This window comes from Orbicella faveolata, unplaced genomic scaffold (assembly GCF_042242905.1).
Source record: "Orbicella faveolata isolate gen_17 unplaced genomic scaffold, um_ofav_v1 contig_14, whole genome shotgun sequence".
NCBI classification, from domain to species: Eukaryota; Metazoa; Cnidaria; class Anthozoa; order Scleractinia; family Merulinidae; genus Orbicella; species Orbicella faveolata.
This window is the reverse complement of record NW_028301541.1, coordinates 15123763-15147229: the sequence shown is the minus strand read 5'-3', so window position 1 is coordinate 15147229 and position 23467 is coordinate 15123763. Positions and strand designations below refer to the sequence as shown.

The 23467-nt window shown below is 38.8% G+C and overlaps 2 protein-coding genes and 1 pseudogene across 3 annotated transcripts; 1 reads left to right on the top strand and 2 right to left on the bottom strand.

The window, feature by feature from the left end:
* Positions 1-1739: 1739 nt before the first annotated feature.
* Positions 1740-3457, bottom strand: LOC149114170 (uncharacterized; annotated as a pseudogene).
* Positions 2073-21712, bottom strand: LOC110069617 (putative methylcrotonoyl-CoA carboxylase beta chain, mitochondrial). 2 transcript variants are annotated; one of them, XM_020777148.2, is made up of 14 exons: positions 20816-21712; positions 19280-19354; positions 18396-18515; positions 17904-17962; positions 17565-17671; positions 17041-17120; positions 16116-16207; positions 15130-15187; positions 8844-8999; positions 6745-6801; positions 5375-5473; positions 4886-4950; positions 4385-4466; positions 2073-4306 (listed from the first exon to the last, which is right to left on the bottom strand). In XM_020777148.2, exons 1-14 carry the CDS (start codon positions 21389-21391, stop codon positions 4226-4228), a joined length of 1707 nt encoding a protein of 568 aa, XP_020632807.2. In that variant the 5' UTR covers positions 21392-21712; the 3' UTR covers positions 2073-4225. The 2 variants fall into 2 exon arrangements, with proteins under 2 accessions (XP_020632807.2, XP_020632800.2); XM_020777141.2 differs by having other exon boundaries at positions 4886-4953; positions 20816-21711.
* Positions 13049-14536, top strand: LOC110069633 (melanocyte-stimulating hormone receptor-like). Its single transcript, XM_020777159.2, has one exon. The coding sequence runs from the start codon at positions 13114-13116 to the stop codon at positions 14122-14124; it is 1011 nt and encodes a 336-aa protein (XP_020632818.2). The 5' UTR covers positions 13049-13113; the 3' UTR covers positions 14125-14536.
* Positions 21713-23467: the final 1755 nt, after the last annotated feature.

Sequence of the window (23467 nt, the reverse complement as noted above, 5' to 3'; positions counted from 1 at the left end):
TGTTTCACCAGCAATTGCACGCAAGGTATGAGGATCTGAGGTCAATTGCGTCCATTTCTCATAAAATAAAGATACCTGGCCAGCTCTAAAGGACTGAACTTTCAGCCTTAGATAAGGTATCAGATGATCCTTGACGTTACTAGGAAAATTACTTACCTGAGTTTTTAAAACCTCTAAGTGTTGGGGAGCTTTTTCTTGAATGAGGCTGAGCCCTGAGTTGCTTTTGATTTGGGAGGATTGAAAGTCCTCCCTCTGTTCACTAAAAAAGGCTTCTGCTGGTATTTGTTACTGTCTTGTTTGTTTAGAATGGCCAGTGCTCCGTTTGCAGTATCTGGCATCAGAATTGGTCATGATCTTATTAGTGGTTCTCAATTCTTGAAGTGTTTTAGTTAAATCATTCCCAAAAAGGAGTTTCCCTGGTTTTCTGGTTCTGGCGCATGCTAGACGGAAATCCTGATGCAAGAAGGGTTTTAAGGCATCCCTTCTTTTGTAAGATAGCTCTGTACAAACATGACCTAGCAAAGCACGGCACAGAATCCAACAAGGGGTTTATCAATGCCTTGTAGCTGGGGATGGTTTTCTTTTCTCTGTGCTCGAGAAGCTTATCAGTTGTGCAAATAATAGCACTTGACACTTTCACAAGTGTGTCTTGTAATGATGAAGTTCTAATGTCTAAACGTTTGGCGTTTGCCGGAAGTTTGCTTCAAATTTCCTCGTTTACTTTGGGAACAAGCACATTGTCACAATTACTTGGCTTCTTATATTTCTGGAGAATTTCCTTTCTCTTCTCCACAGAATACTCCACATTAATGAAATTTCCCATTTACTAACTCAGCAAGGCCACTTGCAATTGGCGGACCTGTGCCCTATGAACAACTCAGGAAAGAGCTGATTGCAGACAACAAACTAGCGCACGCAGAGTCTCCATCCTCCTTATCCTCGAGGACGGTATCCTCTATTTCATCGATATCACCACCTCCAAACAAACTTAGGGCATCTGCCTTACTTGCATCATGGTGATGCTGTGTATTTGCTTTCTCTGAAGCATTGTTTTCATCCTCCTCTGAGGACGTTGCGTTGGCTTTCTGTGAAGCCGTGTAAGATTCCCTTCGTTTGGATGTTTTTGTTTCATTGTCAGGAGATGACCGTTTGTGACTTACTAGCTCTTGAAGCAAGCTGTTTTCCGAATCGATGCTAGCTTTCATACTATTTAGCACAGCGATGAGAGTGCTAGACTCTTGCTCACGTTGCTTTTTTTCCGTGGTACTATCTTCGTTGTCTGTGGCGGCCATTTCCGTTTGAAAGAAAACAGAAAAACGCGGGAAAACACAAAGTGGCACAAAACCGCTTCAATACGGTGCAAAAAGGCAACAATATTACCTCTCGAGATCCCTGGAATTCAGGCAAAATAACAGGGAAATTCAGACGGTATAAAGACCCAACAAACCATGAAAAAACTTAGAAAACCGCGAATGGTTCTCTTCACTGGCGTAGTCGTAGCTAAGTTTGTTTCCAGGGTCTGCTTGGCGGGGAGTACACAGACCTTGGGAACGTCTTTCTACGGGCACTTTTCTTAGTCTTACCCGCGGGTAACGGGTCGAGTACAGAGCGGGACGGAAAGTATTTCTTGAAAGACTATAACTTTTCAAATAGCAGATCATTGGTAGGGTGCATCTTATTAAGACTGTGGCTTTTCGGTTGAACGAGGTCGCAGTCGAGTGAATATTTATTCATAACTGTCTGGTCAATATTTAACTCTTTTTATTTTAATTTTTTTTTTATGTTTTCACGTAGTAGCTTGTTGAACAGGTATAATACCATAAGTATAAATTATTTATAACGTTTGCTTGCACGAACATCGTAAGAAAAAAACATGGAATGTTTAACTGGATATCATATCACAGACTTCAGATTTACTAGAGTATTTCTCGTCTCTTTATAGCACATTATTTATTGCACCATCTTATTTTATTTGGCAAGTTAGTGCGTGACATCGTTGTGATTTCCTGGGTCGGGTTGTTCGAAAGCCGGTTAACGCTAACCTAGGATTAAAGGTTATCCGAAGTGAAAGATTTTCTTTTTTTTTTTAATCGTAAATTAATTACATACAATACTAACAATACTAACATTACCTACAGTACTTACATTACTTACAATACGAATATCACTTACACGGTTGCTGACATTACTTCCAATACACCCGTTACTTACGCTACTACTACTACTCACAATACTATCGCAACTTGCACTACTGATATTATTCACAATACCGTAGCTTACAATACTCATTATACGTATGCTTGACATTTATTACATATAAAATTAATAGAATGCTATATACAAAAATCTAAAAGCTCACGGATGCTCGAACGCTTAGTGACTCCGTGGATAGTTTGCTTTTTAGCAATACTTTGAACGCTGTTATGCTGTAGGATTCACTTTCTTTGGCTGCAGTATAGATGTAGTAACGGGCTACTATCAGGCAAAGGTTGACAGCGCGGAAAGATAGCTTCTCGGGGTGATGTGCATATATTTTAGCTTTGTTCGTCAGAGCTACCTTGGGCAAGTTACAAGAGTTCCACCAAGAGGCAAGAAGGTTCCAGAAAGAATGGACGTGCCGACATTCTACGAACAGATACTCTAGGGTCTGTCTTACACCACAGAATTGACATTCATCATTTTCGATAATTTTAGCTCTAAAAAGTTTGTCGCGAGTGTAAAGAATACGGTGGTTTATTTTGAAATGAAACATTGAGAGTTTTATGTTTTTGGTGACTTTAAAAGGGAGAATGTATAATACCGCGATGCTCCGATCAGTAAAGCCGGCCTTAATTAGACGAGCTTGGGATGTAGGTTTTTGCAACGTTTTATAGAGATAAAGTGAGCGTGCTTGCTGACAAGTCCAAAATGAAAAGTTTAAAGGATCTGTCGACTGTCCTGTGCTAACTGACTCGTTTTCAAGGTCGCGGTTAAAGGCTTCTTTCTAGTACTTTGGAATGGCGTTGCGCAACCCAAAATAACGTACAAAGTTTGTTTTTATTTTATACTTCTTCCTAAATTCAGGAAGGAACAAGAAATTTCCTTCTTCGCCCAGAATATCTGATAGGGTCTTTACTACGGCATTATACCATTGTTGATAAAAAAATGGATTTTCCGCCGATTGTGATAAAATGATTTTTCACTGCCTATGTTTTGTGTAGTTTGAGATTATTTAAACTCAAAACAAAAGGCCAAACAATATAAATAGAAAATCTCACCGCAAAGTTACAAACCTGAAATTAAAATTCTTGCTAATCCTGGGTCGGCTTAATCGGGCTTTGAACTACCCAACCCTGTTGATTAGGGAACCTGGATGCCAGTCTAACTCGTAGAAATCACAGTAAAACTGTACAGCGGTAATACGCACTAAAAACCAGCTGAAACCAATACTTTTGTAGTATAACCCATTAGCTCCCATTGGGTATTTTGAAAAATAAATAATTTTAAAAACTGGCGTTGCTGAAGTCATTGTTTACATTTTTGCCTCATGAATTAAATTGGCATACGACTTTGCTTTGAGAAGGCATCGTGCTAGGAACGAATTCACTTCAAACAGTTAAACAGCTTGTGAAACTTAGTGTATGATGAAAGTTTTAGCTCTGCAATTTGGGTGTAATAAAACTACATTGAGGGACATATTGGCATTCAAAACTCTCAAATTTCCGCGGGGCAAATCGCCAATGAGTCCATTCGTTCCCTGTAAAATTTTGAGTTTTGTAGTAAACCTGCGTCGCACAAAAAGTACTCGATACATCAAGCTTAAATTCCTAAGCAGAGCTAATCGTGCTGTGCCCTTTCAATATTTAGAACTGATATTTTTTGTAGCTCGATCATCTGCTAATGAGGCAAATATTGTAAACAAAGATTCCTCTATTGACGGTTTTCTTATACCTAAGGGTTATGCAATGTATGCATTTTGGAAGGATAACTAGGTTATTACAGTAAATACAGAATGTTGAAATAAAAGACATGTCTTAGTAATGTTGTGTGACACGTTGTCAATTATTTTAATATACCACTGTGGCGTTGCCACAGTGAAGTTGCTAAGAATGTGACGCAAACCTTTTTGCGATAAAGAAGAGTTGCAACCTTCCCAAGATGCTCTGTCTAACTAATTTGTGATCATAAAATGAAACTGTGAATGCCTTTTCGTATGGATATTAAATCACAAGCTATGAAGGTTGAGTTACATTCTGAATACTCCAAACTTGTGCGCTTGTCTGCGGGGGAATGAAGATAGGGCTGCTCGTAAACTCTGACCCAGGACCTGCAGGGAAAAAAACCCTACGCTGTGAGTCAACGAGAAGATGAACGACCTGGACACAAGTGTACACCGCTACGTTACCTTTCTCGTGTCTTGAGGCAGAATAATGCCGTCATCCCATAGACGAGCAGTTCCATAGTAGCCGCGTGATTCCTTCTCAAACCTTATTCAACAACAAAAGAAACAATTTATGTTGCGACGCAAAAAATTGTCTTAAAGTCTAATGTCACCCTAGAATGATAGTTCCCTGAGGTAGAAAGACATCGAGGAAATACTAATTAGGCAAAGAAAAACAAGGATGGCTTAGATAATGATTGGGTAAAATTGAAGCAACCTACGAAAGCCGAAGTTCAAGGTTTTCATCTGTTGCATCGGCGAACTTGGAAAACATGAAGTCGCTCTTATAACTTCGCCCAGTTTTTATTTCTCGTTTTATTCGTTCTAGGAAAAAGCCACACTGTATTACAACAGACCAGTGAATTCTAACGAAGAAGATGCGCCCCATCAATGACAGTTCTGTTACATTAAATACGCTCTGAAGTTCTCTGCGCAAATTGCCACATCAGGCTTGATAACTCTTACTTCTTTACAAACTTGTCCTTCAATGTCTGGCGTTTCTCTTCTTCCATTTCATGACCATCTACTTCCTGCTACAGAAGAATTACAATCAGAACAATAACAAGAGTAAGACTGCCCCGTGTCATTATACATAACTTCAAACCCAATGTCGCACAGCGATAAACAGAGCGAGAACTAGTACGAGATTACGTGATGCATTGATTTTCGTGAGAGAGGATACGTCAGGGAAATTACATGAACAAGTAACCTTCAAGTCTAGAACCTTTTCTCATTTAAACTGATGGCGTCATTGGACTACAAGTACCAGAACCCTTTTCGATTTTTTTCTCACGCTAATTGGCGCAATTGTTATTTATATCTCAGTGTGGTTTCAAAATTTGAATACTAACGGAGAAACGAAATGACTTCTGGTAGTTGTGGTCAAATAACGACATCGAGCAAGTTAATAGCCTTAGTAGAAAAAAAAAAAATTTTTTTTCATGTATCGCTTACCTCAGCACAACACATAGATACCATGTCGTCAACTGTATCCATGGCAACCCGAGCAGTGGGCCAAGTGAATAGAAAATGAGGGTCAAATGAGCGTCCACACTAGAAAAAAAACACGACAACGAGAAGTGTTGTTAATAGAAGAGGTAATATGCAACGATAAGTTAGAGCGACATTCGATTCACCATGAACTTAAAATATGGTTTCCTATGAATTTGTTTCCCTGTTCAATTTCTATGTTTGCCTCTCCATATGGTAGAAAATGCATCGTTCAGTGTACCAATCAAAACCGGGGAAATTTCCGTGACGTCAGAAGAACCGCGTTTTCCTTGTAAGCGTCCACTCGACCAATCAAAACCCACGCGCGTTTGTATTCTTTAGTTAAGGTGGTATGGTACCCTAACATGGACCAAAAATTTTGTTTAAATATGGTGAAGAAAGATCAATTGTGTGCTATTGCACTCAAGAAGAGAAATTAAATTTTGAAAGTTTTACTCAAAATGGTTGATATGGAAACCAGCCACAGCCAGCCAGTTTTACCGTATTGACGCCAACACTTCCTGCACTTTTACAAAACAAGATTTGACTGTCAAATAAACATATCGTGTAAGTTTCTGTTCTGTGCAATGAACCCAAGTTTTGACAGTTAACTCTTATTTTCAGTGCTTTTTACAGGCTTTATTTGGAAATAACCTTATTTTATACAACACCCAGTGGACAAATCATCTCATGTCACGTGACAGAGTTAAAATGTTACGATTTCTTGGTTTATATCATCACCACACCATTGGTCTTTGATTAGCCTAAGTTTCAGGAATTCTACTTAATAACCTTGCAAAGTAGAAATGTTGGCGCGAAGTCAGTCGATACAAAAGTAAACATTTGAGAAAAATGCACTTTAAGTTTCTTACACAAAGTATTAAGCATTTAACAAGCCACAAATAGCGGGGGTGGTGGTGGGAGGGGGGGGGGGGCTACAGATTGGATCTCGGGAGAGGGGGTGCAATGGTTGTTCTATTTCGTAAAAAGTTACCGGTCAAAAACGTCGTCATTAGTGTGTTTATATAATAAACAGAATATTACATGCCAGCTTGTGGATACGAATTTTATCTTCCCGTGTTCAACTCAATATCTCACGAGTGAGCGCAGCGAACGAGTGAGATATCGAGTTGAACACTCGAAGATAAAATTCGTATCCACGCGCGGGCATGTAATATCCTCTATTTAACTTGATGGAAAATAGTAAAATAATAGTCTACAAAGTTGAACACAAATTATGTCGTGAAATAAAGCTTCTAGTGCACTTATTTGTCAATAACAAAGATCTGTTTCACTGAAACGTAAAGAAACCGTGGCTTTATGAGTAATCTTACCATTGTGTAACTGCTTGGTCCATAGCTGCCCTTCATAATTACAGTAATCTTTGGGACCTGTCGAAAATCAATTGCCTAATTAATGTAGAACCAGTTAGTAAGACTTGAAGAAACAGGGCATCCACGCAGTTGACCTTCAATAACTTCACTTGTGTGTTCTTCAAAAGTAGAACTGATTTAAGGCTACTGATTCTTCAGGAAACGCTACGGGATTCCTCTGCGGCTAACAGCCGAAGATTACGACCAAAACGTGACGGATTTCTTCTTATTTCGAGCGCTTCGGATGTTCCCATAGAGGAAAGAGCAACGTATCAAAGAAAGTAGCAATGTGAAGGCGATTTAAATTTCTATTATAACTTAGTATAATTTCAGAGCTGAACAAAGAGTTTCCAGCAATCTGATTGGTTGAGCGATTCCTTATATGACGTTATATTCACCGCGCCAGTCGGTTTATATAACATTTTCGAGGCCTGGCTACTAAGCTCGCCACCTTTGCTATCTCGACAAGTAAACATGGCGGGCAGTTGCTGAATGAATTTTTCATTTATTCGGAAGACATCACTGTAACTCCAGGATATTTGAAAGGATGGAGAATTTTCAAAATGACTGCTGGCGCACTTGGACCAAAAATCTTTTCAAGAACTCCTGCTCAAGGCATTTAAGAATCGTAAACGCAGTGGTTACGTTGATCGCCAGCAGGTTAGATCGATTGACCGAAATCTGTTTTTCTCAAAACTAAAGCTACTCATTTTGAGACGATGGTGACAACTGTGAATGAATTCAGCAGCGATAACACATAGGTAACGGATGAATTTATTTTTCGTAGTGTTTCGCTTGTCTGTTTTACTGCCGAACTCGATGAGTAAACTGATTCACAATCGATGTACATGGAAACTTATTATTAAAACTATACGGCTACATACGTGTATGAACACGAACAATGGCGTCTGTGTTTTTATGTTTTAGTCCGTTATTCTCTGTTGTTCAGCTCTGAAATTATACTGAAACAATTATTCGCCTCAGGCTCAGTGAATATTGTCGAATAATCCCCTCGACTTCGTCTCGAGGATTATTCGACAATATTCACTGAGCCTGAGGCGAATAATTGTTAAATAGCTGGCAAAGCCTCGGTATACATAAGGGTACATCATAATCCGATGATGCGCGCTTATAGCATGAGCCAAGTTAACCTTGCTTCGCCAGGGAAATTTATCACTTTCTATTGGGAATATAAGTTAACAATTGATTCAAGCTTTAAGCTGTGCATCATCGCGTTATATGATGCACTGTGGAAGTTTGGAGAGCACTGAAGAAACTAGAGTTGCTTTCGGCTGCCCCTTAATCAACTCTTACACTAAACCTCCTTTTGTGTTCACCCAGCTCTTAATGGGCGTAATAATTTGACGATGCACGCAAACGCATGAACCAATAGTCCATTTCCGAGTTGCCTTTTGCCTCGGCGTCAAAACAAGTCTTCGTTCGACAACATTCCTATGGAAATGTGTTTCCCCTACAAGTTCATTTTCGTGAAAATCAAACTCATTTTCACAAGAAAGGTTTTGCACGAGTACTCGTTCTGAAACAGAGGCACAAGGTACCTCGGACATGGCCTATTGTTAATTCGCTTGCCCTGTGTTATGTTCGTCGTTCATTCCTCTATCTGAAAGCAAGGCACACTAGGCTATATATTTGCCTTTTGACGAGATCATAGATGTTGTAAAAACTTTCATCACTTTCTGACTTACCCGTACCTTCGACTACAATCAATCTTCATTTGATATTATATTGCAACACAATCTAATACATTTTAGTATGCATCAAATGATTCTTGAAGTCCTTTCCACGTGCATGCCGATATCTGCAATGCCTATTTTTCCTCATGAGAATGTTATTTTTCGCAACTGATTTTCTCACTATGTCAAATTGATATGACCTCCAAACGTAATTATTTTGCCGCTATGATTGTATAATCTTTCCATTCCTTTGGATTACTGTTGGAGTTTGTCGGTACTCTGGATGAAGCACTGGTTACAAAATTAGCCGTTAATTATTCGTTCCCTCAATTTGTGACGCGTATTTTGAATAAACTAATATCATACCTGAGCACAGGCGACCGCTGACATCATTTTTGCTTGATCTTTAATCAAGCAGGCGTTTGCCTCTACTGATAAGTTGGACGGGGCCTGAGGTAAAGTGTTTTGAAGGAAAATAAGAGGAATGTTCCGCTGACAACACAACTCCACAAAATGAGCGCCCTGCAATAAAACACACGTGATGAGTAGAGTGGTCTAGTAATATATCAAACACGAAAGACCATGTTTGACCACATTTCCAAACAACGAGGAGAGAGTCGAAAATAAGACGCACAGCGGAGTATTTTTCACGAACTTCGAGGTGTTCGGAAATGTGGTCAAACACTGTCTTGACTGTTTGATATATCTTTTCTCAAACTCATTAATAATTCATCGAGTTAAAACAAAGAAAATCACAACCGTAAAGGAGGTTTAGATACCCGGTCTTAATTAGCATAGATTTTGACGATTTTACTTCTCCGTTTACTTCTTAGTTTTTGTTTCGATTGAGAAGATATATCAAAACTCGAGTCGGTGGTTTCATCGGCTATCCAATTACCTCGAATTTCGTCAAAAATACTCCGCTGCGCGTCGTATTTTCAACTCTCTTCTCGGTGTTTGGATATCCCGATGAAACACTGTCTCTCCTTTTGATATGTTACATCAGTCGAAACTAAAACTAAGGAGAAAACGGCGAAATAAAATTTCGATTATTTTAAGCTTAAATTATCTCATCAACTCTTCATTCTGTTACAAACAAGTGTTTTACTCGAACTCGCCGACGCAGCAAAACTACTTTTGAAGCTAAATTCTCTTCGACTGACTACGATGCTATTCTCTTTCATGCCAAGCCTTGTCAGTCGCTATATTTCCCTTTTAATGCAACTTGTGTCAATTACTTACTGAGTTGTTGATTTTCTTAACTCTCACCTGCTTATTTGGCAATGGGTTGGTATCTTAAGGAGAAATTAATATTTCATCGCCCTTTCCCAGGAATGAAGAGCTTGGAAGGTAATTTCTTTGAAATAGTCGGCCGAAAAAAATCGAACACTGAACTACTTACATGGAGTATTTTACCAAAAGTTATCTTTAAATTTTTCAAGTTTAGTCTTGCATCAAAAAAAAAAAAATCTGTAATCAGCTTAGGTCCCGTTCACACTACGCTAGGGGAATTTGAAAACGGAGGTTTCACTCTGAAAACGCATCAAATGTTTTCCGTCCACAGCACGCCGAAGGAATTTGAAAACGCATCAATCACCTGTCATTTTGGATTTGTGTTTGAGGAAAACTCGATCAGGGAAATCACGTGATTATCGTGACGTCATCGTCTCCGACTGGCTCCGTTTTCAAAATATCTCCCTTCAAGCTGGCGTTTTCAAATTCCCCGGTTTGAAGAGCGTTTTCGAAAAGCTCCGTTTTCGTGACGGATTAGTGTGGACGGTAGGCCTAACCATAGAAATAAAGCTGCGTTTTCAAATTTCTCCAGCGTAGTGTAGGCGGGGACTAAGTTGTCGATGTCCTGCTTTACAGTTGATGGTTTCATTTCATTGTAAATGTCGATATACAAAAGCCGAAATGATAACAAGTTGCAGCGGCCATCAATTAATATGTAAATATGAAGTGGCTGTCGTTACAAACAGCTGAAAAATACTGAGCTTTCACTTAAGAACGAAGCCGGCGGATTGCAAACTTCCAGACTTAACAGAGTGAGAGGGGTTGCTGTGGTAGTAAGGTCTATATAGGGGATTAATTCTGTTACCTTTGTCATCACTTAACATGACTAACGTAATTTTTGTGACGTTTAGTAGGGCGAACCAAAGCTTTGTCTATTTGCTAGACTGCTGGCAGTTTGATTTTCTCGACAAATTCAGCTAGGGTCAGCCTAAAGGGGAATGGGACGAGACATGGGCTCGCCTCATTCTCTACTTGGCCATACCACCCTTTCGCGCTTGCGATGGCTAATTTTACGATAACTGCAGAAATTCTCGCCCGCTCATTGGCTAATTTTTATTGTCAATAAACGGACAGACACATGAATTTATAATTTATGGGATGCGTCAACGAGCGAGAGCGGACAATTTGACAATTTGTTATCGTAAAAAACAAATTGATGTCAGTTTTAAATGCGTCTGTCCTGTTATTGACAATGAATTTCGTCATAACATTGTCAAAGTAGTTTGCGGATCCACTCGGCTATCGCCTCGTGGATCCACAGCCACTTTGACAATGTTATGACGAAATTCGTGATCAATAACAGGACAGACACATGAAAAACTAACGTCAATTTGTTAAACACTCGTGTAAGTGACCTTAAGAGAAACGAGCGGTTCCGAACGGAGAGTGCCAAGTCATCAAGCTTCACTTAATTATAAATAATAGGCCAACGACATAAAGATCGTGTTCATAAAAAATAATGACTTGGACATAAGCGTTCTCCAAAAGTATTTATATAATAACCCAAGTTATTCTCGCATTTTGATTGGTTCTCGCCTATGATCTATTAGAGGACAGACGCACGATTGACGTCATCATTACAAAGTTTTTCCCACCGTGTTTAAAAATGGCGGAAAGTTTTGAGAATTTAGATAATATTTTACATGATTGGGCAAAAGATAAGGTACAAAAAAGTATTGTCGATGCATTGAACAGGTACGAGAAGCATAGTCTAGCTAGAAGAAGAAAGATAAAGCCGTTTCGTTTCCAGAAAATGACTCAGAAAAAATACTCGAGCAGTCTCAGTCGGCAGTTGAGCGAGACTAAACCAAACACAAAATTGGTCTTGGTAGGCCGAGAACCATTGCGTTATCTCGAATTTAACAAACCCAATAAACAAAACGTTTATGAAATTAATTTATTTAAAAAATTCAACTTTTCTCAGTCTCAAAATAATTGATGACACACTGATTGATGTCAGTAATGAAACATCACGACATTAAAATCAGTTAAAATAAGAAAACACATAACCTTGCTTTCCGATGCGAATGTTCCAGTCCGTTTCACGGCACAGCAGCGAGCAAAGAACAGCTGACGGCCAACTGTATCGCAGCTAAAAGGTGTCTTCGACACTATTTCAAACTGATTTGAGAATCACCAACCACAGAGGACAAAAATTTCCACCGTCACTAACGCTCCTTTCCGTTCAAAACTCGAATTACCGAATGGCCTCCAGGTTGACTACAACCGCAAGTTTTCCGAGCGTATTTTTCAACTCCTGCTATATTCAAGGCGACATCCACGCTTTTCGGCTCACAGGGCTGCTCTGATGACAAAAACTGACTTGACTTATCCAGCATTTTCTTTTAGATTTGTAGATTTCGCAGTTCAATTCTGCTTTCGTTGTAAGTGCAAAGGACCAAAGAAATCTCTGGGGAGTAGGAAAGAGGCAATTTCTTTGTATTTTCAAAGGCCACTTGCCTCACCTACCCTGCAAGGGAGTTCATATACGTCCCCGGCTACCCCTACACGAAGTTAACAATGGAAAAGTTCAACAGATTTCTGTTACCGTCTTTTAGTACGTCGTCATATTGTGTCCAGCTGACGAAAATATTGACATCTGAGGGCCAGGTTTTTGATCAGGAACTAGTATTTCGTCTCCTTAAAGTATCTTTCCCAATATTCTAACTTCAATGGCCCTCCGTCCTACGGACTTTGCACTAAAAACCTGCTGTCAGCAGTCTATCTATTTGCGAATATCAACATTTTCACAGCCAGTTAAACTGACAGATGTCAAACCGACCCACACTACGTTTGTACTCTCTTGAGCCATCAAGTTATTTTAAGGTTGTTCAAAGCTTTTGAGATCCCACCTGGGTTCAGAATTAGCAAATCCTGTATGGAGATTTTAAACCAGGTGGACAGCCCAGGAGACTTCAATTAATCTCCAGGCAACGAACGTTTTGAATGTGAAAACCCAAAGAAAAAAACTACATAGAAATAATTTCAATACTTGACATGTAAAACCCAAAAAGTAAATTAAACCTAATTTAGAATTGACTTAATTGCAATTACGAGAAGCTCAAAGATTCATGTGCGCTTACAGTTAATTTTATAGCATTTTTTATCAGATGCGCTTTCCCGAAAGGCGAAGCAATTTCACTATCAATCAATATTGTCGATATAGGAAGTTCTCCATTGGTTCCCTCAAACAAACAACTCATAACTACTTATAAACGTCAGCGAAAAGTTGATTCCGAATTTCAGTTTATGGTTGGCAGAGTTCATCCGGTGAAGTTCACAACACGACAGCTCAAAGAAGCGGAACAAGGTAGTCGAGGCCCAAATATTGCGCTGGGAAAAGATGAATCTAACAAGTCATAACGCAACAGCGAACAAGACCTACCAAGCTGATTCGTTGTTTCCATGTCCGCTACTGGACAGATTCCTCGAAGAGACACGAGGAACACTGGATATTATCTACATTGTAAATTCTGCGATAGATGCCATATTTTCCTTAACAGCGGTCTTTACAAATGCGCTGGTCATCGCGTCAATTTGGAGAGCTTCCTCGCTCCGCTCGCCTATGTACTACCTTCTTTTTGGCTTGGCGGTTTCTGACTTCGGAGTGGGGCTACTGGCACAGCCATCTTATGTGCTGTACAAGGTGGCTGGTTTGTATAAACGCTCACAGCTCAGTTGTGTAGCTGGTATTTCGTTTGTGCTCATCTCTAACCAGCTATCGGGAGTTTCTTTTCTCACTGTGACTCTCATAAGTTTGGAGCGAGTCCTTGCTCTTTATTTTCATCTCAGATACAAAGAACTCCTAACGCTTCAAAGAGTCAAGCTCGCTCTCTATGTCACGTGGCTTCTAAGCGCGAGTGCCGACATAGCTTGGCTTACGAGCTTAAAAGTTTACTATTTCATTGGGTCTGTTGGCTTTGCCATTTTCTTGACTACAACATTGCTCGCTTACATCATGATCTCCCGTACCGTCAAAAGACATCATTTACAAATTCAACAACAGACTGCAGCTGTTTTACACCTAAGGACCGCTTCTTCGCAAGAGAACCCGAACTCACGAGCAAACACCATTGAAAGAAGCAAAGACGATGCCGTTCGTTTCAGACATTTGTCAATGGCCATGTTTCTTGTATACCTTGTTTTTCTGCTTTGCATACTACCTTTCATGTGTGTTCTTCTCATAGCATCGTTTCACGGACGAGACACAGCAGTAGAGACTGCAGTAAACTTCACAATGACCTTGGTGTTTATCAACTCAACATTGAATCCATTTCTTTATTGTTTCAGATTGAAAACTCTTAGGAGAGAAGTTTGGGACACGCTGCGAGGTATAGCCAGCATATGTATGTAGCAGGGCACATAGAACTGAACGCTAATTTAATTTCGACTCAGCTAGAAAGAAAACAAAAAAAAAACAGGTGCCATGTCTGATATGCTTTGGAAAAGATAAAGTTTTCAAAGTTCAAAAGCTTTCATCGTATTCTATAAATAGGGAACACGCTTGAAAAGTAAAGATGGGTACACTAATCTAGATGAATTAAATTTTTAATCAGGCACGCAATAAAAACTAGAAACCTATGGCTAAAATGGCATACATTGACGCTGTTAAAAGAAGCAGAAAAAAGCTAGGCAGCAATGTTAAAGAGAGTGTAAAATATACAACGATTGATGCCTTGTAAAGGGAAGATTATTCCACCTTCTGCGTGTCTTATCACGATTCATTTAGGTATGGAGCTTGTTTTAACAAAAATTTAATAAAATTAATTGATTCACTTACTGCCTCACATGCCAACTTTAATGATAGCTAGTAAGCTTAAGTAAGAAATTGCTGTTCTTAGCATTACAACGCCAAAAAGAGGAAGCTTCTAACAAAGTTCTTTAGCTTTGGACAAACAGTTTCATTGCTATAAGATGCAAAACCGCGAAAATTGTACCACACAGTAAGATGAAAATAACATGATTTAAACGAATAAGAAAATAAATTTTGAATAAGAGAATTAAATTAGTAAAATAGCGACAAACAATTAGCACAGTGATATCTTTCACTGAGTAGGCAGACCTGATAGTTTTCAATGTAAGTTGCGATATCGGAAATCTTAAAAGAATAGAAGTTTTTCTGTGTATATTTTACGTCCATTTGATGCATTTTTGCTTTTAGTTCGACGCTTTGCAAATGTCACATTCAGGTAAATTAAACAAACAAAAATGGAATAACATACTGAAAAATTAGCTTGCCAAAGCAAGCTGTTCTTCTTTTTTTCCGGTCTGTAGTCCGCGAAATACAATAGCATTGTGGGCGGCGCTATGCCTGTTGTCCCAGGCAACGATATCGCAAATGTTTTATGCTGTACGTTACCTTTAAGGAAGCTTCAGAAGTTAATGAACCGTTATTAGCGACAATTCCCACCAAGTATCTAAAGAATGAAAATGTTAAAAAACAGACATTAGCATATTAAGTTAGCCAAGAGAAAGATCACTTCATCTTAGAGAAGCCAGACATGTCATGATATGCTAACAAGGCAATTTTCTTTGATGTACAAGATTCGCTTCAAATTGAAGGGAAAAAATCAGCAAATGTAAGATCGAAAACCTAACAAAGAGGTAATATTAAACAACAAGAAACAAAGATGGGGGAGGATTCAGACCTAATGCGAACCACAAACTTGAAAAAAAATTTGGGCTCAAGTTTTTAGAAGCACTCTCTGGTACACAGCTCCATTGAAACTAATAATAAAGAAAAACGTCAGCTGGAGGAGGATGTCTTGATCTGCCGACAAATTCTCCAAACAGACATAAAGAGAAATCTGTAGAATAAGTAGGGAGAATTGATATTTTGAGCTTGAATATAATAGACAATATGAACACGTCCAGACAATATTTCGCTCTCCCCTCCCCTATAATCAGCATCCCATCGTTGTATCACGCGTGGATTTTTTATGTTCAACCAAGGTTAAAGGAACTCAGTCTCGGTATTTTGAGTTATTTGGGCCATACACAAAATTACCTTTGAATTGAAGGAAGTCTAAAAATAGCAGTTAACTAAGATAGAAAAACACCAAAGAGATAATAATCAACCATAAAGAAACAAGAATGGAGAAGATTAACACGGATTACAAACGACGAACTTGAAAAATTTAGGCTAGGCTTTTCAAGATGCACAAAGCTCCTTTTAGTACCAATTTTCTCCATGAAACTGAGGTGGGTAAGTAAGATAGGTAAGTATTTATAAGGTTTTGCTTCCAGAGGGAAGGATTTATTAAGAACCGTGCATACCTCGTAGAAAACTTACAATTGGAACTTGGAGCAAAAACGCGACAAAGAGCGCAAGTCGTTAAATCTTACCCATAAATACGTGCAAATCCTGTTATAAGTGCTGTTCCGAATCTAGTCTTAAACTCCTGGAATTGACTCCCGTCAACAAGCCGTGCTAATATCTACATATGTACCGAATAAAACAAACACATATGTATGGTCAACACAGCTTCTAAATACAGTGTCTTTAATGTACCAATTAAGGGCAAAATAACGGCTTGAAATTGAATGCCTTCCTCTCCCTAGTTTCTCCCTCGGTAACTTTCCAGTCCCTTCGCACTTTTTCTTATTAGATTAAAGAATTAGACAATAGCACGCATGAACTCAACTAAACCTCAAATGACTACTTAAATATCCCTGAAATATGTCATGAGACCCCCTCCCTCCCTCCCTCCCTCCCTAACTCCCTCCCTCCCTAACTCCCATCACAACTAATGACTGAATAGGTTTTCATCAGAAGTTACTAGATGTAAGCTACATGACGAGTCAGGCTAACCCGAAAGTTTAAACGGAATAGTCAAATTTGCAATAAGAACGTCTCCAGGCCTAAATAGTTTTTAAATTACCTTGTAATTAGTTTGTAAATTAGTCTTGATATAATTCATTTGGACAATTTTTTTATTGTACATGTAATTCACTATGTAAATTCCACACGTAATTCAGTCACATGACTGTTAGGTGTATATTTTTTTTTATAAATGACTATAATAATCACATTTATCTACACAAGATTTTTTCTTTAATTTGTTTGGACAGGCGCTTGTTTTGAGTCCTTATTAATCTTTCAAAGTTCTTTTCAGCAGGCTTTATAGAGACGCTATATAGTTTGAAGCCCGTTATCAAATTTCATTATCAAGAGAATTTAATAACTTGAGTAGGGCAGAATAAGAAAGGGATAATCTATAGAAATGTTTAAGTGAACTTCACTTTTTATCAGCAGTCTGGACTTCCTTACCTGGTATATAGGATATTGTGTACTATCATAAAGTGCCAATGTTAAGAGATCTTCACTGTCATACAAGGGAGCTTGCACATCTGTAAAAACATTGACAAGACAGAAAGGTGCAAGTTAGAATACTAGGGACTGACTGACTGACTGACTGCAGACGGATGTGCAGACAGACAGATGGATAGACAGACTGACTGACTGATGATTGATTGACTGATTGATTAATACATTCATTCATTGACAGATTGTTGGATTGACAGATTGATTGTGCAAGTGAGTGATTGATTGGTTGACTGACTGACTGACTGACTGACAGACTGAGTGACTGACTGATTGACTGATTGACTGATTGACTGATTGACTGATTGACTGATTGACTGATTGACTGATTGACTGATTGACTGATTGACTGATTGACTGATTGACTGATTGACTGATTGACTGATTGACTGATTGACTGATTGAAACCTCTCTGGTCCTTAACAGCAAAATAAAATTTCTTGATGCTAAGTTTAAGACTGTAGGCTGACCTGATGGAGTGGCAGACTGCTCTGTATTCAATGTAGCAACAATAGTTCTTGTCGTTTCCAATGCACTTTCTTCATCTTCTTCAAAATGATCTGTACATCCACTAACACTAAAAGTAAAACAGGCATACATGTAGCCACTTATTGATTACCGGTAGTAGTTAGGTAGTATGCAATTTAACCACAATGCATGCAGAACTTGCTACACACACTGGCCCAAATCTATCCCAGACAACCACAATATAAGCTTAGGCCACCCCTCATCAGATGACTTTATACCAACCATTGAAACTGACATTAGTTTGTTCAAGTACACATCATACAAATTTAATCTATACCAACCTAGAATGCATCATGGCACCACCTAAGTCTTCTGCAGAAACAACCTCACCAGTGGCAGCCTAGAAAACAAATCAAAACGATTCAATTCTGCCATTCAATTTAATGTAAAATTCCTCAGCTATCTCTTGAGAAACTACCACAAATAGTAAAATAGATACTGTGTGAAATGTTCAAACTTTCTGTCAATTTTTTCTCCTGATTTCCTCAAGATTTGGTATCCTGATTGGTATCCTCATTGTGAGACCCTGAGAACAAGATTGCTCATTGACATGGCAGTGGGGTCTGCAGGTCACCTCACCCAAAGAGCAATGTACACTATATGCAGCTGACTGAACTAAAATACACGTTCTCTTAGAACATCGTTTCCTTGAAATAATGTACTTCTCAAAAAAAAAAAAAAGCCCAGTAATGTTCTAACAAAACAAATATTTTAATACGAGTTTTTGTAGATCAAAATTATAATATTAAATCTCTTGATTAATGAAGTAGTACCTTTACTAATGGAGGACCACCAAGAAATATTGTGCCAATTTTGTCAACAATAACAGCCTCATCAGCCATTGTAGGTACATAGGCAGCACCAGCAGTACATGATCCACAGACAACACAGATCTGTGTACAACAAGCCAAAAGATCAGAACAAATTCTCCTTAATGTTATATTTACTTTTGTATGACTGACTTTGGGAGAATCTGTTGTTAGATAAAACCAACTCTTCAGGTTCATAATTGTGCAATTTTATTCTACTATTCCTAATACCTAAATCTTTAAAATACGCCGACAAAAAAAAAAAAAAAAACCAACAGACAGGGTCCCCATTTGTGGTTTTAAAGAGTTCATTAGTGAAAGTGGATGCTGCATTTTGTTTCACATATAAATTCCTATTTTAACCAGTTTTGATCACATGCATTTTTGTAATGAGAATCAAGGATATTTGAGTTAAGTGTTTTCACTTTTCGGAGAGCAAGTGCTTTGGAAGTGATGTAATGAGATACAAATGATTCTATGAATAAACAAGTTTAAATAGTATGAATTGACCAAATACGATTATTATACCATTGAACTAAGCAATTTGCACATGGAATACCAAGTCCAGGATGACAATGACGAAGGAAAGAATGTACCATGTAGAACAATGTACTATGGTTCGTCAAACTCAAGCCAAGGGTATAGACAGAACAGGACTCTTCTCACTTCTGAATCAACGTTTAAGGATGTCATGATAGCCTTCCACTGAGCAAAGCAGTCAATATCCAAGAACAATTTGCTCAGGAGTTAAAACTTCAAAGGACTAAAAACCAATTGAAATTGAAATGTTTTATCATTACTTTGCTTTCTTAAGTAACACTACATGATTGTATGTATCTTTAACTTACAGTTGGAACACCATTCATTGACATCACTGCCTCATTGTAAAACACGTGACCACCAGTTTCAGGGAATATTTCAGCCTGTTTTATAGGTAAATAATTTGCTTAGAATGGGGAATAAAATTATCACATGAATATGATTGTCTTTCTAGCCCTTTCATAACATATCCATGTAAAAATTCTAGAAGTAACATATCAAACACGCAAGACCAAGTTTGACCACATTTCTAAACACTGAGAAGAGAGTTGAAAATGTGGTGCATAGTGAAGTATTTTTGACGAACTTTGAGGCATTTGGAAATGCGGTCAAACACTATCTTGAGTGTTTGATATATCTTCTCAATCAAAACTAAAACTAAGGACAAAACAGACAAATAAAATCATAAGAATCTGTGCTAATTAAGATCAGATATCCAAGTGCCATCACAATCATGATTTCCTTTGGTTAAACTTGATCTGTACATGTACAACAGACAACAAAAGTAGTTGAGGCACTTTTAGGAAAATGACACTTTATGATGTTTAGCCCTTTAATTTATTTCATATGCATTTAGTGATATTTCTCTGATACCCCCTGGAACCCCAACTCAGTGTTGTGTAGTGACTGAAGGACTGCAGCAGAAAGGGGGGATAATGTTTTCAAGACGCTTGAAAATAGAATACTAGGGTATCTAAAAGACGGTAATGCTGTGGCATATTCTGTTGATACTGACATATTTTACGCCGTGATTCATCTATCTGCGTGTTCTAAGACTTACATTAACCTTTATTTCTTAAAGTAGTGTCAATTCGTGGTGTGTAACTTAAAATCTGTCCTTGTATGCATCAAATTCATGCATGATAATGCATCGATGGCAAGGTCTGACCAGGTATCAAGACAAGAAAGCACATAGTGATATCATCTATGTTTGGACGTAAAACGATACACATCAACCTCCCCTTTACCAGAGCACAAAACCGAAAGATGTGGAAGTTGTAGGAGCAGAATTTTAACTTATAAAGTCTGTACTGGTACGCATTAAATGTCTCGAATGTTGACAGACTATGTCAAGGACACGTCCATCGTGATGCATAACGAAGATTTCTCTTCACTTAAGAATTCGACTAAGGAGACTAGATTACTAAGAAATGACATAGTAAGTTTAAAATTAAGATGTCACAATTAATTGTCCAGATTTACAAACTTTTACATACTGCATTAAGAACAAAAGCAAGAGTTGTGAAAGTCAAGCACAATCACCTTCATAGCATTTTACAGGTAAATCCAAGCAAAAACATTACCACTTATCTTTCTCACTGGAATCCTGTTCGTGGTGCGATGCACGCTGGTAAAAAGTGACACAGTGCACTCTGGTTATATGCAATGCATTCTGGTAAAGAGTGATGAATTTGAGAATTTGTACCCCCTTCTATACATTCTTCTTAAATCGTGATTATGTTTCTGCTCACTCGCTAGACTCGCTCCGCGGCAATTAAACCGTTGTGTCTCAACATGTCTGTGACTTATTGTAGCCATAATTATAATAAAATTGCAAAATGTACCTGCAAGGGAAGAAATGCCCCTCCTGAATCAATAAGGAATACACAGGGAAGTTTGTTCACTTCAGCAATTTCCTGGGCTCTGAGTTGCTTTTTAACTGCAATTGGATAAATGGTTCCTCCTTTTACTGTTGCATCATTTGCAACAATAACGCACAGCTGCCCGGATATCTGCCCGATGCCTGACACGACTCCTGCACAAGCAACGCTACCATACTCAAGATCAAGACCAGCAAGTTGTGATAACTCCAGGAAATCTGTCCCTTCATCTAAGAGTTTAGCAAGTCTCTCCCTCACAAGAAGTTTTTTGTTCCTCTTTGTGTGCCTTTCGATGGCTTTTTCACCGCCTCCTAAAAGCGCTACGTTCGTAAATTCCGTAAAAGACCTAAGAATCTCGGCTTTTTCTGATGCTCGTGAAAGAAATGCCGAACTATTTTTATCGACAAAACCGTCAATAGCTTTGAAGTTGATCGCATTCGATGCTGCTCTTACGCCAGCGATTTTAGAGAAATGAGACCCTATTAGTCTCTTTGATACTCTACATAAGCGAGAAATCCCATAGAAGAATGCAGAAGACATGGTATTTTGACGATCACAACCAAAACACAAATGACCAGTGGAGCAATATTAAGATGGTAAATATCTGGCCTTTCTCTTGGAGTGTTGGATCCTCTTGATCGCACAAGAATCGTCACTTAAGTTATCCAAGCATTCGAAAGAGTCCTTGTTTTTGTTTTGAAATCACGAAAGACCTCCAAGGCTAAGGAAGAACGTTCTTTTAAAGGGAATACTTTGCACTAAACTTGAAGGCCGCCATCTTTGATGTTTTGGAGGCCAAGTGGCTAAGTTAGTCATTCCAATGCAACCCAGCCTGCAACCATAGCCACCCCTTCCCTCGCAGGCTAGGACCCCGTTGCCACAACAGCGCAGTCAGCAACCTCGTTCCCAGGATCTCTCATCTTTACCGCCCCCTGGAGCGACCCTGGGAACGAGGTTGCGCAGTCAGCGCAGTTGAGGATGCAGGATAATAACACAGATTGAAAGGGATGCCCTTAATCCTTTCCTGGCTCTTGTCATTTCTGACCCAGGCGAGCTGAATGATAATGGCATCTTCACGCGCATTTGGGACCTTACTTGCAATGTAAATTTATAAGATATTTATTCGCGCCAGAAACAATTTTTTTTTAAAGTTTTTGGGCTCTATGACTAGAAATTTGTATAAGACGTTTCTACGTACTATTTTGGCTAGCATTAGTAAAATACACCGACCTATTTCATTGTATTTTTGTAAAAATACCAGCTCATTGTGCCAAATAATGGCTCAGTGACTGGTGTACGATTAGACTATATGAAATGTATAAACAAGTGCCTCCATTCGGCGCGGAAATGTGCTCGGATATTGGAAAAGCGAACAGTACGCTCGAAAAAAAGTGTAAGCTTTGAGGAATAGATAATGTCCAAGGACAAATATCCCAGCATATTTTCGCACCAAATGGAGGTTATTTTGTTTATTATCCTTCAAATATTTTTCGCAAAACGCGCGGTTTTGAAAACTGGGGAATATCACTCGGATATCCCCCAGTTTTAGTTGGGGAATATTCAGTCACGTGACGCGTTTAGGCCAATCGCGCAATAGCGAAAATATTTGATGGATTATAATTAGCTCTTATTAAGCGAACTTAGTGGGTCTCTATGGGAGAATCTTGACCGAGGTCGTGTGTACAGACCGAACGCAGTGAGGTCTGTACACACGACCTCGGTCAAAATTCTCCCATACAGACCGACTAAGCTCGGTTAATAAGATGTTTATTAGTATGGCAAACAAGAACAATTTGATTCGTTTCATGTAACTGGTTTGTACTAGCTGACATTTTGCTTGCCAACGGCGATGAGCCGAACTTAATTCTGCCAAAGTTTGCTCGTCCTCTTTACTTTTTTCTCATCAGGCTTTTTGGCACTTCCATAAATAAATATTATAAGAAGAAATGGTCAATGTTTTTGCATTTTAGGGTGCGTTTCTTTAAGGTGATCTGGATCAGGATCGGTGATCCAAGATCTGTCTGGATCCCGGTGCATCAAAGGAACTGATGAATCCACCCTTGGCAGATGGATTCACAGGTTCCTTTGATGCACCATGATCCAGACAGATCCTGATCCAGATCACCCCAATGGAACGCACCCTAAATAGTTTGCAACTTTTTCACCGCAAAATGTAACTGGTCTAGATGCCGTTTTAGATGGGAAAATCTAGACCGTTTTCAATATCGATTTCAGCCAATCAAATTCGTAAATTCGTATTTTCCAGTCCTTGTGAGACACAGCCATATCATAAAAGTTGGTAATAAAAACAGTACTACACAATTGAGTCAATATTGGTATCTGCCATGCACCATAAATGAGCCTGATGGTATTTATCATGAACCTAGGGGCAAAACTGGATGCCGACACCAGTGATCCAATCCTTGTTTCTAAAGTACGTGTTGAGGTCCAGAAACACAAAAAGGCGAGCGAAAAACATGCATTTTCTTATTTTTTTCGAAAAATCTGTGGCACAGATTTTTTTTATTTTACTTTACATGAATGTTCCTAGATCTCCCTGGGCTTCACCCAAAAGAGATCTAGTGACGGAATTACCAACCACCCAACCCTAGCCCT

What these genes read in the sequence shown, in the direction of transcription:
- LOC110069633 (XM_020777159.2), top strand. Translation starts at nt 13,114, where the DNA reads ATGAATCTAACAAGTCATAACGCAACAGCGAACAAGACCTACCAAGCT.
- LOC110069617 (XM_020777141.2), bottom strand. Translation starts at nt 21,391, where the DNA reads ATGTCTTCTGCATTCTTCTATGGGATTTCTCGCTTATGTAGAGTATCA. An exon ending in GGTGCCATGATGCATTCTAG is followed by an intron (nt 17,672 to 17,903) that starts GTTGGTATAGAT and finishes TTTTACTTTTAG; the next exon opens with TGTTAGTGGATGTACAGATC. An exon ending in TATCTATGTGTTGTGCTGAG is followed by an intron (nt 4,954 to 5,374) that starts GTAAGCGATACA and finishes ATTCTTCTGTAG; the next exon opens with CAGGAAGTAGATGGTCATGA.